The 18,670-nt window shown below is 35.2% G+C and overlaps 1 protein-coding gene across 1 annotated transcript in view; it reads right to left on the bottom strand.

The window, feature by feature from the left end:
- Positions 1-18,138, bottom strand: part of dscama (Down syndrome cell adhesion molecule a) — a gene marked incomplete at its 5' end in the record, with an annotated part of 75,913 nt that extends 57,775 nt beyond the window's left edge. Inside the window, 3 exons of the mRNA XM_079409954.1 lie at positions 2,814-2,960; positions 3,609-3,926; positions 18,096-18,138. Of these exons, the coding sequence (XP_079266080.1) occupies positions 2,814-2,960; positions 3,609-3,926; positions 18,096-18,138 (508 nt within the window). The remainder of the gene's footprint in view (positions 1-2,813; positions 2,961-3,608; positions 3,927-18,095) is intronic.
- Positions 18,139-18,670: the final 532 nt, after the last annotated feature.

The raw sequence follows: 18,670 nt of genomic DNA, 5'->3' as shown, positions 1-18,670 counted from the left end.
AGTTTGCAGACGACACCACACTGATCGGCCTCATCCAGGACGGTGACGAGTCTGCTTACAGACAGGAGGTTAAGGAGCTGGCTGTATGGTGCAGTCTTAACAACCTGGAGCTTAACACGCTCAAAACTGTGGAGATGATAAACCCCCCTGCACTCCCCCCACTCACCATCATGAACAGCACTGTGACTGCAGTGGAGTCATTCAGATTCCTGGGCACCACCATCTCTCAGGACCTGAAGTGGGACAATCACATTAACTCTATTGTGAAAAAGGCTCAGCAGAGGTTGTACTTCCTTCACCAGCTGAGGAAGTTCAACCTGCCACAGGAGCTGCTGAAACAGTTCTACTCTGCCATCTTTGAATCCGTCCTCTGCACTTCAATAACTGTCTGGTTCAACTCAGCTACCAAATCTGACCTCAGAAGACTATGGAGAGTAGTCCGGTCTGCTGAGCGAATCATTGGTACAACCCTCCCCACTCTCCAAGAACTGTACTTGTCCAGAGTGAGCAAAAGGGCTGGTAAAATCACTCTGGATCCCTCACATCCAGTGCACTCCCTCTTTGAACTGTTACCGTCTGGTCGACGCTACAGAGCTCTGAGAACTAGAACGACCAGACACAGAAACAGTTTCTTCCCTCAGGCAATCCATCTCATGAACACTTGACAATAAAACACGGAACACACAACTCTATTATTTATTCACCACACTTTTTTTGTACATTTAATTGTCTATATTATATATTGTATTTTTGCTGTTTTGTACATTGCCTATTTGGATATTTGTATTATTCTTTATTATCTGTGTCCTGTCCTGTTGCTGTCTCTCTGTTGCTCTGTGGAGCTTCTGTCACTAAAACAAATTCCTCGTATGTGTAAACATACTTCGCCAATAAAGCTCATTCTGATTCTGATTCTGATTCTAATCCATCACCAATCAGACTTGTAATGTTTACCTTTTACACAATAAAATGGCAGAAATTATTTCTATGCATGATTTGAATGCATGCTGTTCTTTTTAACCTTTTAATCATCAAAAGGTCACCAAGGTCATCAAAATCATTTAGAATCCTGAAAAAATATTACAGGTTCCAAAAAAATATAAATATAGATAGATAGATAGATAGATAGATAGATAGATAGATAGATAGATAGATAATAAATCAGCATTTTAGAGTGATTTCTGAAGCTTTGATGAGCATAAAACAACATTAAAAATCTTAATGATCCTTAACTTTTGAATGACTGACATTAGAAATGGACATTAGGCATATCAAATAGTACAAATCTCAAAGTTGTGGAATTCTAACATTTGAAAACAAAAACGTTTCATTACCCAATGCAGTCCAAATGCATTAGACAGAAATACAGATAGAAATGAATATTTTATAACAATTTTATAACAAAAAAGTATACAGCAGCTTCACTTTTCCTCATGCAAGATCCCGTAGAAAGCTTTTTCATTTATAGAATAGAGCAGAAGAATAGGTTTTAGAAAATTTTAGAGGGGCCATTAGCAAATGTACGCCAAGCACACACACAGATTCCTTCAAAATGCACTCGACAGCGTGGCGAAAGTGTTCCACATGTAGTGAACTGTGTTTAAACTGTTGTTTGCAGGAATATTGCTTTACCTATGAAATATTTAGCATGGAAAAGGGGCGCAGACAAGCGGCAAGCTAATATTTTGTGACAGCCGCTATTAAATGACAGCAATCTGTCAGATTTATTACACACTTTCTCTGTTCTACGCTGAAATAGACCCGTCTTGGGCTCCGACATTCATATAGGAATATAATGTGCACACAAATTGATATTGAGCATTATACGTGCGATGTTTGAAGAATTTAAAGACTGTAATTTAGACTGCAGGCGAACATTTGTCACATTACTCCCTGAAGATGAATAAAAGATTCATATATCTCATTGGTGTCTTTTACCCGAACAGAAAAACGCGACAAATCTATGGAAAATGTCCCAGCTCGCTCCCCAGTCTAAACGACTTCTGATTCTTTATTGAATTTGCTAAATGCCCCATAAAACGAGCCGACGGCCCTGAGGGAAGGAAAGAGTTGTGTAGACGAGTGTTCCATTTAGCTGATACGGATTTTCAAAACTGCGCTGCCTCTGGAAGGGAACTAGGTCAGTACAGTGGATCTCAGTGACACGACTGCCACCGTCCACTTCTTCAGGATTAGACAGCCGTGAGCCGAGAGAGGAGCTCTTTATAAGAGCGTTACTGTGACAGCATGCCAGGTTAGAGACTAATAAATCTCACGTTGTCAGCAACAGGGCAAGAAACGACTTAAAGATGTGGATGTGTTTTCAAGAGCAGGCTTGGGGTTGTTAAACTGATGGAAAACCAAGAAAGGCAAGGACTGTAATTGGCTAAAATTCGCTTAGTAAAATTAAAACTGCACTGATTTTCAGGGGTGTGTTTAAAATCACACATTGTTGACCTCAAAAATCACAAAAGTTCTGAAAAATATCCAGGCCAGTATGATGAAAGTAAATGAGGACCGGATCTGTGAAGGTCCACAAAAGCACCATGAAAGTATCATAAAAAGGTTTATACGACTCATGCACTATATTCCAAGTCTTCTGAAGCATACAATTACTTTGAGTGGATGCAACCTCAAATCAAATGGCAGCATTGACGTCAAACACGTTTGAGTCCCCATTTACCTTCATTATATGGAAACAAGTGGTTCATGCAAATGGTTTGGAGCAACATGGTATGACATTGGTGAACTGTTCCTTTAAAGTAAAATAAAATTGCATCTTAGTTCCAACACAAACGCATCCAGTGTCCTACCTGAGACAAGTGGTACGGTGTCTCTCTCCCATGACACAACAGTGATGTAGTTCTCCACTGAGGGAGGAATAATGCACTTGAAGACCGCTACGCTGCCTCTCATCGCGGTCTGGTCCGCCACACGGACCGTATAGGGCTCTCGTAACACTGGAGAGAAAGTTGATTGTTGAAAGTTCATGTTGATTGATACTTTAAACATGGACTGCAAAAATATGTTATGTTTTTAATAGTATCTTAATATGCAGACAAGAAGTCTTTCCCCAAAAAGTAGACTAAACCAGCATAGCAACACTGGCTTAGCCAATGGTGTGAGTTTGGGGCGGTAACTATCTGTTTGACTGACCAATAACAGATGGCACGAGTCAAACCTGTCTGAGTCACGAGTCATTAGTTTTGCAGTTTGGTTTAGCGACACGAGTGGTGCAGAAATAACAAATTTTTTTGTTATCCTTATAGAGAGAATCTGATAGGACAAAAATGTGTGTAGTTCAAACTGTTGCTATAAAATTAGAAGCACACAATTCCCTAGAATATCATTATATGCTTTAACATTAAGATTTGTACTCATAGAAATTACTAAAGTAGTCAAACCTGTTCATTAGAAGGGGGTGACCCAATACTTTTGGCAATATAGTGTATATGTTCATGCCAAAACTGTGTAATCTAAATGAATGGAAATTTTACAGTATATGCAATTCAAAGCAAATAGACAGTTACTAAAATTCACAAAACTCTAATTTCGATTTGGCTTTAAAAGAATCTTGCAACAATCTGTAAATATCTTTAAACACTCACCGGCCTTAATATGAACATCTTGGCTTCTAATTTTCCCTGAAGGATTTTCCGCTGTGCAATAGTAAGTGTTGTCGTGGATCACTTTGCTAAAGCTGGACGGAGGAAAGTGGAAGATCTGGAGGGTGCCGTTTGGATGGACATGGCGGATCCCTGGGACGTTGTAGCTCTCCTCGCCGGTGGCCAGATACCAGCGCAGAGTAGCGGGCGGCACCGCTGCTGCAGGACAGGGAACCAGAGTCCCCGTGGTGCTGGCGAACACTACCTCTTGCAGAGATGCATTGACAAAATACAAGCTGGAATGTAGGTCTTCACTGAGAACTGCAGGAGACAGGAGAGGACGTGCGGTTAGTGTTTCTAGAGTTCATCAGAACGCAAGACTCTTTCTCTCTGTATGAAAGAACTAACAGCTTGTTTGTCACAGCTGGTCTACACATCTCCAGGGATGAATTACTTTAACAGCTCATAAATATATTAAAACAGTTAGTCTTGGCACTTTTTAGTCACTGGTCTATTAATTTCAGGGTTCAGAATCATACATACTTACATAGATGCAAAAAAGATTTGGAACTCAAATACTTAATCTCGCAGACTGCAAGATTCAGGTAGCTCAGAAAATGTACTGTACTAATCTTTCTAAATGTACTAATCTTTCAAATAAAACTGATATAGATTGTACTGGAAATGTATCCAGGCAAGGCCAAATTCCGCCTCAATTCTCCAATGGGACTTTTAAAATGATTTCATTTAGAGAATGAGTCCAGAATCTTGTTTTAATGAAACCACATAATTTCTCATGTATTTTAATACTTTTTGTATTGCTTCATTATATTTTTAATGGCCACTGGCACTGTTGCAACACAGTAATACCAGTAAGGCCCTTTTTTAGTTTAAATGGATTTGTTCACTTATAACTTACATTTTCAGATGGACATAGTGGGCATGAAAACCAATTTCAGTGCCCTGGGGTATTTTATAGATAATGGAGCTCAGTTCTGGGCCATGGATAAAGCTAGTATTGTCTAAAAGCACATAAAAAATAAAATATTTATACCCATACTCTAGCTAGTTGATTCCCCTAGATAAAAAACACAGAAACAGAACACAAGTGGAATCAGCAGACAAAAAAAAAAAAAAAAAGACAATAGAAAGTCCAGCCTATTCTTATCCATTTGACTGGTTGTGGTCAAAATCTACTCTCAATGACAGCACAATTCATGTTCATGTCCCAACATCTTTTTTTAAAGGTCAGAGAGTTAATAGGACAAAGAGAGGTACATATAAAAATATGTTCATATTTTATACTCTGCATTTAGCACATACCTTTCAGCATTTAACATAACACTGATAATCCAACCTTTTTTTCACACAAAACATAAGGCAAAGAATCAGTGAAGGATAAAAAGAACTTTGGATCTTAAGAAGAATCATTAAATATTAAAAGACTTTATGTCAATACTGAGATTATACAGTGATACCTTGTAGCATTTTGTCAGATATTATATGAACTACCACTGTATATAATTCCATTAAAACAATATTATTACTATTAAATAAAAAGTCAAGATCAAAAATAATAATAATAATAAAAAAGACAAATAATTTCATCTAATATTTCTCAAATACTTTTTTTATAATAGTATTTATTAAATATCTCTATGTGTGACCCTGGACCACAAAACCAGTCATAAGTAGCATGAGTATATTTGTAGCAATAGCCAACAAAACATTGTATGGGTCAAAATGATCAATTTTTCTTTTATGCCAAAAATCATTAGTATATTAAGCAGCCTAAAGATCATGTTCCATGAATATAGGCCTATCCTAACAAACCATTCATCAGTGGAAAGCTTATTTATTCAGCTTTCAGCATTGATGTATGGTTTGTTAGGATAGGACAATATTTGGCCAAGAGACAACTATTTGAAAATATGGAATCTTAGGGTGCAAAAAAAAAAAAATCAAAATATTGAGACAATTGCCTTTAAAGTTGTCTAAATGAAGTTCTTAGCAATGCATATTACTAATGAAAAATTAAGTTTTGATATATTTATGGTAGAAAATGTACTAAATATCTTCATGGAACATGATCTTTACTTAATATCCTAATGATTTTTAGGCATAAAACAAAAATCGATAATTTTGACCCATTCAGTGTATTGTTGGCTATTGCTACAAATGTATCCGTAGTCCAGAGTCACATATATTTGAAATGAGTCAAGATAAAAAATAATAAAAAATAAACCAAGTAGGTGAACAGTTTAAATGCTCAAATTTATGTTTTGTAATATTAAATACATTTTACAATAGCATTTATTAAATATCTCTATTTATTATATATCCTTTTACATCTAATAAAAAAATCATAATATATGCAGCAACCAAAAAGATCTTCACTATAAATCAATCCATTCCCTCAGACACAAGAGGACGACATAAAGAAGCCAGCAGCTGTTATCCAGACGTGAAGCATGTGATTTAGCACCTCAGACATCATGCAGTAAAGCTTGTGCATGGATTCAAGCACTGATGGACTCTTCATCTTTAAAAATCTGCATGGTCAGCATCTGTTAATCTGATTCAAATTCAGATAGTAAAACCCTGCACATGCTTAGCGACACCGTTAGAATCATTCTGCTCTCAATAATCTAAACGATAGGAGCGACCAGACACGACTCTTCAAATATGAATTTATAATTAATCTGGCTTTTACAGAAAGCACTGAAGGCTGTTTGATTAACAGCGATTCTTATCTGCCTGAAATAACGGACAGAGCGCTTTCTTTGTCGCTGCTTGTTTCTGTCTTTCAGAGCCGATCATTGTAAATTCCCGCTGAGAGAGTGTCTAACGCGCTGTCCCTCTGTGGCCCTGTCTGGGCTTGACTCAGGGTGATATTTATGGGGTGAGCATGTGACAGCTCAAGGGCAGAGACCATTTTAAAGTCAAGCTGATCTAGGGGCAGGGTGGTCAGACGAGTGCACGTTTTGCTTTAACAATATATGCGATTACGATGAAGGTCTGCCTAACATTTAACAATGTATAGAATGAAAATAATATAAAATAAAATATTTTTATATAAATAAGACTATATTAAAAATATTCACTATTTAAATAATAACTATATACTGATCAGTAGTGAGTAGTTTCATACAGTAGGTGAACATTTTAAGTAAATATATATGTATATATTAGTCTAGAAACCCACAAATGATTTAAAAACTAGACAAAAATTCTAAAGTAAATATTTTCAAAGTAACTTTAAAAAAAGTAAATATTATTAATGTAACTCACCTCATATTAAATGTCACCAAAAAGTAATTTAAAATTAGATTAAGTAAATATTTTCATATTTTACAGTGCTGTTAAAGCACATTAAAAGTGTTTTTTTTAAGTCAGTGTTCCAAAAGAGAAAATAAATATTTTAAAGTAAAAAAAAAAAATTAAAATAACTGAATTTATTGCAGTATATTCATATTAGAATCTGATTATGTAGAAAATGCTCTTTAAGGCAGTTCATATTTTCAGATTTTACAGTGCAGTTTTATTTAATTTAAGCATTGTGAAAGCAGCTTTATTAAAAGTCAGTGTTACAAAAAGAGAAGTAAATCTTTGAAAACAAAAATAAATGTTATATATGAGTGTGACAGGTCTGACTGGACGTTTGTAAGGAGGAGCATTTGAGCGGAATGACAATTGCATTTAGGGCAAGCAGAAATATGGGTGTCTTTTGAAAACACATTAGCATTTGTCCACTGATAGTGTGTAACCAGCCATCACGGGACTCTTTTCAAAACTAGCCAGGCGATTTATTTAAGTAATGTGCGATCAATATTTACTCTGCAAACCGCAATGGTGGCTCGGGTATTAACCCTTACAAATATTAAGTCACAATAAACCCATTCAAAGATGCTGCAGTACTACTGTACACTAAAGCTATCAGATGATTCCCATGGAAGTTTAATGTTTACTATGGTACTGAATGATTACCAAATTCATACAGAATGTCATGGTATTACCATCTTTAACTTAAAAAAATGAAATAAACAGTTTTATAAGGAAATGGCATTGAACCAGCACATTTTTCTTTATTCAGATATTTTTGGGATCCTCTATAAAGAATTGCTCATGTATAAATACAGAAATTGCCTAAATACGTTAAACTTGGTAATACCATTATGTATTTTCTAAAACTGAAATATCCCCTCACCCTTCCGAAACTGTATCAAATATTCAAATATGTTTTGATGATTTGAACATTTTAGTCATGAATTTTGCAGGTATATTATTCACAAAAAAAAAAAAGTACCAAAAAATGAACAAACAAAAAATATGGTATTACCATAGTCCCACAATATATATCCCTAAAAACATGATATTTGTTTGTATTTATCCATTTAAAGCTGCACATTTGACAAAATCAAATATATTTTTGGATTTGGATTATTTGACTATGCAAAAAAAAAAAAAAAAAAAAAAAAGTTGAGCCAACTTAAATTATTATTATTATTTTTTACAGTGTGGTTTTACCATAGTAGCAAGTCCAAAAGTCTGCACCTATAATACCCTAATATATATATATTTTTTGGGGGGGGTATCCATTTTAAACCAGCAAAATCAAAATACTTTCTGCCTTTGGATGGTTCGAGTATTTTTATGATGAATTGATTCTGTATAATTGAGAAAAAAATGCATATGTCAACCAATACAACCTGTCAAAAAAAAAAAAAGAGAGAGAACAATGTAGCAATAGCATACCATTTTTTGGAAGTAAAAGATGCTGCGTCATTCTATTCTAAATTTCAGACAAATTAAATATTTTTGTAATGATATTAATGTAATGATATTTGTAATGAATTGTGTATAATTCATAAAAATAAAAAAAATTTGACATGTATGTGCAGGTTTAAAGGGACCAGTTTTCTAAATCCAAAGCCGCGTTAGAGTGTCTTTAAATGGTGCAAAGTGGAAAATCAGCAGCTCTCTGAGGATGAAATCTTGGCTCTGGTGTGGGTGGATGGGTCACTCTGTTGGCTGCAGGCCGACTGTGTCTGCGCTGTTGTCTGTGCAGTGGATAGGAGGGGTGTTTCCCCCCCGCGGGCTGCGGAACCTTGACGGAACGTCACGGGCTCAAGGTAATTAAGGCAGAGCGTGCAGGGGAGCCCTGAACAGCAGCCGGGAGAGTCAGAATTCCAGTCCCTGCCCTGGGGCTACAGCGGGCCTGGCGTCAATTTAACCAGCTTGCAATTTGCTCTCATGAATATTAAGCACAACCCAGATGTGTTTGGGTTAATGGACCCCCGCTCATTGCCAATATGTAAAGCCGAAGAAAACCCCCAGATGCCGAGGAAAGGGTGAGAGTGGGAGCAGCGTGAGTCCCACTGGAAAAGCGAAGTTTCTTGTGTTTTTTTTTTTTTCATCTCTTAAGTGAGATGATTTGAATATCATCTGAATAATGTCAGAGCAAACGTTCGTTTAGAGCCTCCCTGGTGGTGAGAAGGAGATCAAACGGCCTCCGTGGATCTACATCAATTACGAGAGCTGACGCCGCTGATGTCTGAATCTAAAGCGCCGCTGACTCGGATGATGAGGGAACACGAGGCAGAGCTAAACGAGTCGTGGCTGCTCACGCTGGGCTGATGTCCCCTTGTCTCCCAGAGACACGTGTACTACAACAACTCATAGTGATTGCGTATTCTCAACTGAACCACATCTATGCTATGCATCTATGCTGAACGCGTAATGTCACCATTTTCACAAATTCAATTTTTTTTGTAGTTTTCAAAAACATACACTTTGAAATGTTTTTCATTTGTGTAAATGCCCCCTCAGTCTTTCTACTTCAAAATTTCACTTGTTAACTGTCAGAGTTACGTGCCACTTCTAATTATGAAATGTAGGCTACAAGCAATTTCTGAGTAAACAGTCCATTCTTTCAAAGTCCATTCTACACCAGTTGTGTTCATATATGTAAATAATATATACTACAAGACTTTCTATATTGGGAAAACAGCGCAAAAATGTTGATGACTCATCCTGCACTACACAGATATTTGTCCAATCAAATTCCCTTTAGAATGTCTCTCCCCCTACACTGGGTTTTCGTAGTGATGCCATAGGCCCTCTTTACTCTAGTGAGTTTTTGTTTTAAAACGGCATTTTAAAATGAAAACGACCCTCATTTACACTGGCGTTTTCACTGTGTTTCAGAAACAATCTCCATCCACACTACACGACCTGAAACCGCATGTCACATGACAATTCATGCAGGTACAACCAGTGTTGGGGGTAACGCATTACAAGTAACGCAAATTACATAATCAGATTACTTTTTCAAGTAACTAGTAAAGTAGCGCATTACTTTTTTAATTTACAAGAAAATAGTTACTTTTTTTTCCCATTTATTGATTGACAGATTGAACATGTATTAATTCATCTCACTTGCAAAAAAAATTAAAAATATTCAGTATTCCTCAAAATCAATTAAAACTCAGAATATGATGCAAACCTGCTATAATTAAATGTTAAATAACACCAATAAACTTTATGTATTTAATCCCATTTTATTAACCAATGTCTTTTCTGCTGAGCTTCGATGATCCAATTCAACCGTACTAATAAGCAAAAATTATTCTTTTTTAATGCTGATGTGTGTTGAACTTTTTTCTTCTGAGTTCTGCTGTACAGACGTGAATATTCTTTCCCTTCAGCCCGAGGCTTATTCATTTCACTTTTGGTGTGAAAGGGATTTTACGTTTGCCAAAAACACACGTTTTTATATAAAAAACAAAGTAAGCCCTGCCCAGTTTTAAAAAGTAACGCAAAAGTAATGTACCGCATTACTATCCATAAAAAGTAACTAAATAACATAATTATTTACTTTTTTAGGGAGTAACGCAATATTGTAATGCATTACTTTTAAAAGTAACATTCCCCAACACTGGGTACAACCATAGATATGTATACGAAGGTACCAAAGTATTTAGATGGCGGATACGTTTTAAAACGAAAACGCAGTAGTGTAAACATAGCCATAGAAGAAGCATTTTTGGTTCCCTAAAAATCTCAGTCTACATTACTTAAAATAGCAATTATATCTAACGGCCAATTCGTACGTATTTTACGAGGTGGCTAATTCGTATGAACTAACTGTAGGTGTTAGGTGTTTGTATGAATTCCTACGAATTTGCCACGTACGATTTTTAACAAATCGTATGAAACCGTACGAGTGAGGTCATGATTTCTGGTCAACTTTATTGGTTATTTATATACATTAAAACATGCCCTTCAATGTCCCAAACTACCTGTCAAATGATGTTTTTGCTAACTTCCACCTCCATTCCCACCAATCCTACCTTCCAAACATGTCAGACCATACAATGTCAGCAAATCCAATCACATGGAAGGCAAATAGCGTTTTCTGAATAGCTAAAAAAAGCCTGAAGCTCACAGAGAAAAGTGGGAATTACTCAGGACACCTATATTTTCTCTCAAATCAAGTGTTTATGACTCAAGACCCAAACCAAAACAAAGAGCAGCTCCACAGTGAAGACAGTGAGGAATCGTGCCATCTTTATGGCTCAGATAAATTCCCCATGGGAGCATTGGCAGTGAAAAAAAACGAAGAAGGGTAATTATCAATTCCACACTGAAAGATAACAGGAAAAGGTAATTTTGGACATTACCTTAATTAGCATATTGTGCTATTTAAATCATTTTAAATAATCAGCATTTTTACCGTTTATATATAGGTATATTGATATTGATTCACCACTAGTCTAAATACTATAATTAATTAAAATGATTGTTTTGTTTTATTAAACAGCTAACAGTATCCCAGTGTCTCAGTTCCTGGCCTCTTCCAAACATGTGCATGTGCTAATATTTGGGTGTGAGTCTCAGGTCAGCTCGTCTCGTCTCCTCACTGGCTGCATGGCAGAAAGCTCGCGCCCCTGCGCTCTGACGCAGCCAAGCAGATGTAAATGTATTCAGAGCATTTAGTGCTCAGGATTAATCGAATTATAATTTAATCATCTGATCAAACAGCAATTAGCATAATCACTTCTGGGGACGGGCCGATAGAGAATGCAATGGAAACAGAACAGACCTGAGGCGAGAGCGGCTTTAATGAGACATTTGCTGGGATCTCTGTAAATGTTACACATTTCTGGCTGTTGAAATTCTGCCCAATTTTTTGTCTGCTCTGCTACACGGACACATCAAACAGATCCTGTTAACTCATGGACAAAAATCAAGGATGTAACCACATATCCAGGACAGAGGGGACCAGATTTAACCCATTTTAACCCGAGTTCTTTACAGAAGGAAATCATACAGTAATATATTTTTGTCAGGGCCACAACCACCTTAGGTTATAGATTATCATTTAATTTCAATTTATTTTACTACTGTAATTTGTAAAAACTAGTTGATCGCTAATATGAATATTGGAGGCAATTTCAAATGTGTATTATGATTTCGTTTATATTTATTTAGGTTAAAAATATGTTGGTTAATAACTCATTTAGACTGTAAAAAAAAATTAAGTAACATATTCGCTGTAAATATTATTAACACTTTATTAATACTTTGTCAAGTAACCTAAAATGTGCTTCATTTGACAATCGACTTCATTTACCTGAATTAACATTAACCAGTATTATTAAATATTAAATATCACTAATATAAGACATTGTTTAGTGACTGAAAATCAAATAGAAATCATTAATTGGACAATGATGTTGTTGTTTTGTATTTAAATTTTCATGAAAAAAATAACAAAAAAAGAACATTTACAAACACAGCCTGTAATATGTCATTTCTGCAATATTCAAATCTGGATTTATATGAAAATATATCAATTAAATTAGTTAGGACCTAACATTATATATAAGAATGGTTGTATTAAATTGTCTTAAAGACTAATATATATATATATATATATATATATATATATATATATATACATACATACATACATACATACACACACACACACACACATATATATATGGGTGTGTGTGTGTGTGTGTGTGTGTGTATATTTTAAATATTTTATTTCAGCAAATATGTACATATATATTTTGGATTTATTTAATATATATATATATATATGTACATTTATATATAGATGTAATATAGATGTAACAAATATATAGATGTATATTTACATATAGATGTTAGATCTGAAATCAATTAATTTTTATGCTGTCACATTCTTTCCTACTGAAATGACTTCGAAGAAAGTAATAAATATATAGAAGGACAGGTGTAAACACTGCATGCAAGACCTCAAAATCTATGAAGCACATGAATCCATCTCTTCTCTGATCAAGACTCCCCGAAAACAACCTCTAGCATTCATTTCTTTCACAGACTAAAAAGCTCCACTGCTGTACTGACAGGAAAAACTCCCTGTTTAAGCTGGTCACAGTGGCTGGAGGAACGGAGAGGTTTGTGCTAAAGTCATCAAGCTTCTTTACTAAAAAAAAAGCCTGAAAGTCCTCATCAGTGGAAAATACAAATGTGCTTTTTCTGCCAAGTCATCAAAGCAGGAAATAAATACACATTACGGCCACCAGCACAGGGCCGTCTGTCAGGCATATTTCCTGCTGATTGACAATAAGCTGTGCTGATGGAAAATATGAACACTGATCAGCCTTACTGCTGGCTAAACAGTTAGTACATGCAGATCATCAAAATGCCATTATGCCAAACGACTCCTGGAATTACTGATACGCTGGAGAAAGAGTTACTGGGTTGAGTGGCACTGTGTGTGTGTGTGTGTGTGTGTGTGTGAGTCTGACTCACACCACATATCTGTTTATGTCTATTTCTAATGCACATTGTGCTTTCCTGTGGCACAGCTTTAACCTTCCCAACCATTGACTTTATAACTAGAACAAGATTAAACTGTACCCATACTATTTCTGTGTATATATATATATATATATATATATATATAATCCTTGTTTTTACTGCAAAGGATTTTTTTTTTTTTTTTTTTTTTATTATAGGAAAATTAACCTAAAAGAAAATTCATTTTAAATAATTTATTAAATAATTAATAAATTAATAATTTAATAATCCAAGATTATTGGAGTATGTAATATACAATGTATATTAGTCTTTCTACTTCAAAAATTCATGTTTAATTCAATGTGTTAAATTTTTTTGTTTTATTTGTGAAATTTACTAGCAAAATTGAAAATTGTTTCAAAGTACATCCTCCAGTGTACGCCCGATCTTTTGGAGACAAAGTTGTTCCTAGGTTGTTCCTTGTTCCAAAGTTGTTAAGTGATATAAATGTTATTTAAAAATTTAAAATAAAATAGGCCTACATAAATTATGTTGTTTAATAAAAAAAAAAAAAATGCAAAATAAATAAATGCAATATTTATTTATTTATCTGAGGACAAAATTAGAAAAAAAACTTGCCACAAGAATAAATCTGAATTAAACATGAAATTTAAATGATAGAAAAATCTCAAAGGTAAATGATTCATCAATAATGTGAATAGTGATCCTAAAAAAATCCTCTTTAAAATGCAGTTTGGGTTAAGGGCTAATTTGTTGCTAATTTATATGATATATTTGTATGATAAGTCCTCATTTTGATAGCTATGAAACTATTTATGCCACAAATAAATAAATATATAAATAAACAAAAATATAAAGCAATTTTATAAATTAAGTAAATAATGTTTAATTTTCTATTTAATTCAAAAACGCAAAACAATACAAATGACATTTAAAAAAAAAAGTCAGATATAGCCTACAATAACCATAATTATTCAAAAATATATTGTTTGTCATTAAACTTAACATTGAATGCACATTTCAGGAGCTTTCAAAGAACAAACACAATGAATCTCCAGCGTTCTGAATCAAAGCTGATTTTAAAACATCTCAAATGATTTGCAGAACAATATCCAGTTTACTTTGCTTTCAGGACTGCAAACATGGCCTTGATTTCTCTCCAGCACATCACAGTGCAGCACGCGGTCTTCAAATCCAGGCATACAGTTTAAGCAAAACAAATGGATATGCCCACACACTTTTATCTGTTTGATCTGGACTCAGCTAAAAGCTCTCTTAAAAAGCATCTCATGGAAAGCGACAGCTGATTGGGCACTTTGCTCTACGCCGTGCTGTTTACCCGTGTCCATTTGAGTGTATGTCAGAGTTGGCCCCTAGCATCAGTTTACAAAAACAACATTGCACCTACTTTCTGCTCCGTCTGTGCGAGGACGCTTCTGTTGCTCCAATTACATTTGTGTGTTAATATGCACACGGTCTCGAGTGCTCTTCACCAACACAAGAGCCATTGAAAACAACTCAGCATGATTTTACATGCAAAAACATTGATTGTTCAGCATCAGGGCAGGGTTATTAGAGTTAACTAAAACTGAAACTAAAATAAAAACCATTCAAAAAATATTGTTACTTGAAATGAACGTTAGCTGACAGAAAATAAAACATGCTTTATATTTCAGACACTTGCAACATTTGACATTTTAATTTAGTTTAACTTGATGCGCTACAATAGCTAGAATAAAATTGAATGAAAACTAGGCCTATATATTTATATATTGTTGTGTTTTTTAGTTTTTTTATACTTATACATATATACATATACACAGGCCTAAGTATAAAAAACTACAAAAACACAACAAAATTACTAAAACTTCAACTAAAATTAAAATGAAAACAGAAAATGTAAAAATAAAAACTGATTCAACATTAGTAAAAACTATAATAGTATTTAAATAATGCTAAAGGAGCTAAGTTTAGAAAAATGGTGCACATGTTTGTTACTAGGACTAAATAATATAATATAATTATATGTGCATCTACAAGCTAAAATGGCACAAAAATAAAATTGAATAACAGACATGTATGAAAAAACAAAAACTACTAAAATGACAAAAACGCACAACAAAATGACTAAAACTTTAAAATGAAAATGGAAAATATAAATACAAATATTGATTCAAAATATTAATGAAAAACTATAATAGTATCAAAAATGATACCAAAATGACACTATTTCAGGGAGATGAGATTAGACAAACAGTGTGAATGTTATTAGGACTAAATTATACAAATTAATTGCTTTAATTGTACATCTACAAGTTGAATCTGCACTAAAAATAAAATAAAAATTAAGAAAATCTAAACATGCATGCATAGAAAAAATACTAAAAATGGCAAAAACACATGACAAAATGACTAAAACTTTAATCAAAATTAAAATGATAAAGGAAAATGTAAAAAAAAAAAAACCTGATTCAAAATATTGATTAAAACTAGTATCTCACTGATACTAAAATAAAACTCTACCAGGGAGCTGAGCTTAGAAAAGTGGTGCAAATGTTTGTTATTAGGAATAAATAATACACAATATATTAATTGTGCATCTACAAACTAAGATGGCAAAAACTATTAAATATTAACAAAAACATGCAATAAAATGACTAAAAGTTTAACTAAAATGAAATCTGAAAATGTAAAAATAAAAAAACAAATTCAAAGTATTATTAAAAACTACAATAGTATATCACTGTACCACGGAGCTGAGTTTAGAAAAATGGTGCAGGTGCCTTTTATTAGGAAAACATAATACAAATTTATTCTACTAATTGTGGATCTACAAGGAAAAAATCTGAAATCTCAAAAGGGATACTGAAGAAACCAGGGAAATAATTTATCCATCCCTTCCAGATAAAAATCCCAAACGGCTTCATGAAGAAGCACGCCACATTCTCCACAGCTAGTCATTACAGAAGCACTTCCGGTGTCACCTGCTCAGGAAGCTCCAAGGCCACTGCACCAACATACATTTCAGGGGTTTCCATAGAGACCAGCGGAGGACTGGGCTGTGAGCTTAACCAAATCATGAAAGGCTCATTTTGTATGGCTTCTTTCCCCCTCTCTCTCTCTCTCTCCCCCCCACACACACACCCGCAAGAAACATGCTACACTGGCCAGAGAGAGAAAAAGAGAGAGAGAGAGAGAGAGAGAGAGGCTCACTGCACTGACAGCAGCGGCACTGCATCAGAACGCTGATCAATGGAGCCTCAGAGACTCACATACACACAGCCAGAACACAGCGGCACAAATGGGAGCGTATTGATTCAAAGAGAAACACTTAAAATGCTTTTTAGAAATGCTCATTTGAACATAGTTGACTAGACATGCAGCACTCAATCGGACAAAACCCAAATCCCTCTGAAATGATAATCAATTGCATCGATACGCCATTAATTGAGGTTAAACCACTATGTCCATTTCTGCCTTGCGGAAAAAAACTGACAAAGCTTGGGAAAATATCATCGCGGAGCTCCTTGCACTGCTCTCCAACACCCTTTGTGCTAAAGTATCGCCGTGTCCCCTTATTTTTGTGCATCCTATCAAAACGCATCTGCCATCGGCGGTCAGTCTATGTTGAAGTGACCCGGGTCTGATATTAACGTCCCAGTGCATTACTCTGTTAAAACCACCTAAATGGCCCATTTTCTTCTCGCTTCCCCTAATACCCCCTTCACACTCTCTCTATTCCACCACAAACACACCCATCCTGATTTAGCCCAGCAACCAGCACCCACTCGCTGTCTCTCCATTTTAAAGCCATCAACACACTCGCCTCCTGTCGAGCATTTGCACTAGATTTTTTTTTTTTTAGAGGTCAATATGATTTGGACACCCACACGGGGGAAAAAAATGTTTGAATAAATGTTTTGTGAAAAGGTCACAGCGAAAGCATTCAGTAAAGTGCCAATTGAGTGACTGAGTTATTTTTTTATTCAATGCTTCAGTGCTTCTTCGTGAAACATGGCGGCTGTGTCACTATGCCACAATACAACAAATTTCTCATTTATTTCTTTTTCTTTGTGTGTTTTTAAGCTAATTTTCAAGTTTTTTGTACCCTATTTTAATTCATAAAGCTGCTTTAGTACTTTAATTTTCTAAAATGTAGTGCATTTTCTTTTTAAAAGTATATGAGCAGATCAATTTGTTATTCTAACGCTTAATATAGAAATTTGTCCAAGGTCATAATAAAATGAATAAAAGCAAAAAAAAAAAATATATATTGTCACATCAAATCACATTTGGTCCAGATTCATATTTTTGACATTCCGGATGCACTGTTTGCATAATAATGCTTGCATGTTTGTTTAGTATTATGAGCTGTGAAATGTAATAAAGTGACTAATCATAAAATGCTTATTAAGGAGCCTGGTTCCTTCTGAATTACTTGCTCAAATTAATATGCAATATTTATAATGAACTGTTGGGGAAAATTGCATGCATTAAATGCATGATACATGCACTAAAATTATATTTGTAAACCTGATACACTAAAGGTGGTGTGAGACCAATTCCACAGTGCACCACATTCATTATTTTTCAAGCATGCATAAATGCACTGCACTGTTAATTAATTTCCATGAAGTTACAGCCTGCATAATAATACAACAAAACACAACTCACCATTCAAAATGCACTGGAAAAAGATGATGGCCAATATCCACATGCCCCGCTCCTTTCAATCTCCAAACTAAGATTTTGCTTTGCCCACTGCACACTTTTCCTCCAGAAACAGCCGTTGCGCAGGAATATGGATATCTGTACTTAGTAGTTCCAGCGGAAGGGATGCATATGAAGCGTGCGCTCCCGGGCTGATTGTCTCCGAGCTGAGATCCAGCTGTGGCGCGATACGGTGAGCGAGCGGCGGGCAGGTGCGATGCTGAGTGAGAGCGCACGCTTGCTGAGGGCACTGCGTACAGGTGTAGCCGCGTGTAGCGACGGGTAAAACCGCGGGAAAGTAAATCCACTCAATTATTAATGAGTCGAAATCATAGCGGAAACTTTTGCAGAAAAGAAAGGAAAAGAACGAAAAAAAGAAAGGAAAAAGAAAAAGCTCTGAAACCCCAGCGCGTAAACGGATCAAGATGATGGCTGTTAGCTGTACTCAGAGCAACATCCCTCTTCACCACCTCGCACCGTCCAGCAGTCAGCAAGCACGCGCATCTTCCCCTGCTGCACTGATCACTCCAGAGCTCAGC

This window comes from Barbus barbus (assembly GCF_936440315.1).
Source record: "Barbus barbus genome assembly, chromosome: 47".
Taxonomy (NCBI): domain Eukaryota; kingdom Metazoa; phylum Chordata; class Actinopteri; order Cypriniformes; family Cyprinidae; genus Barbus; species Barbus barbus.
This window is presented reverse-complemented; position numbering and strand designations above follow the sequence as displayed.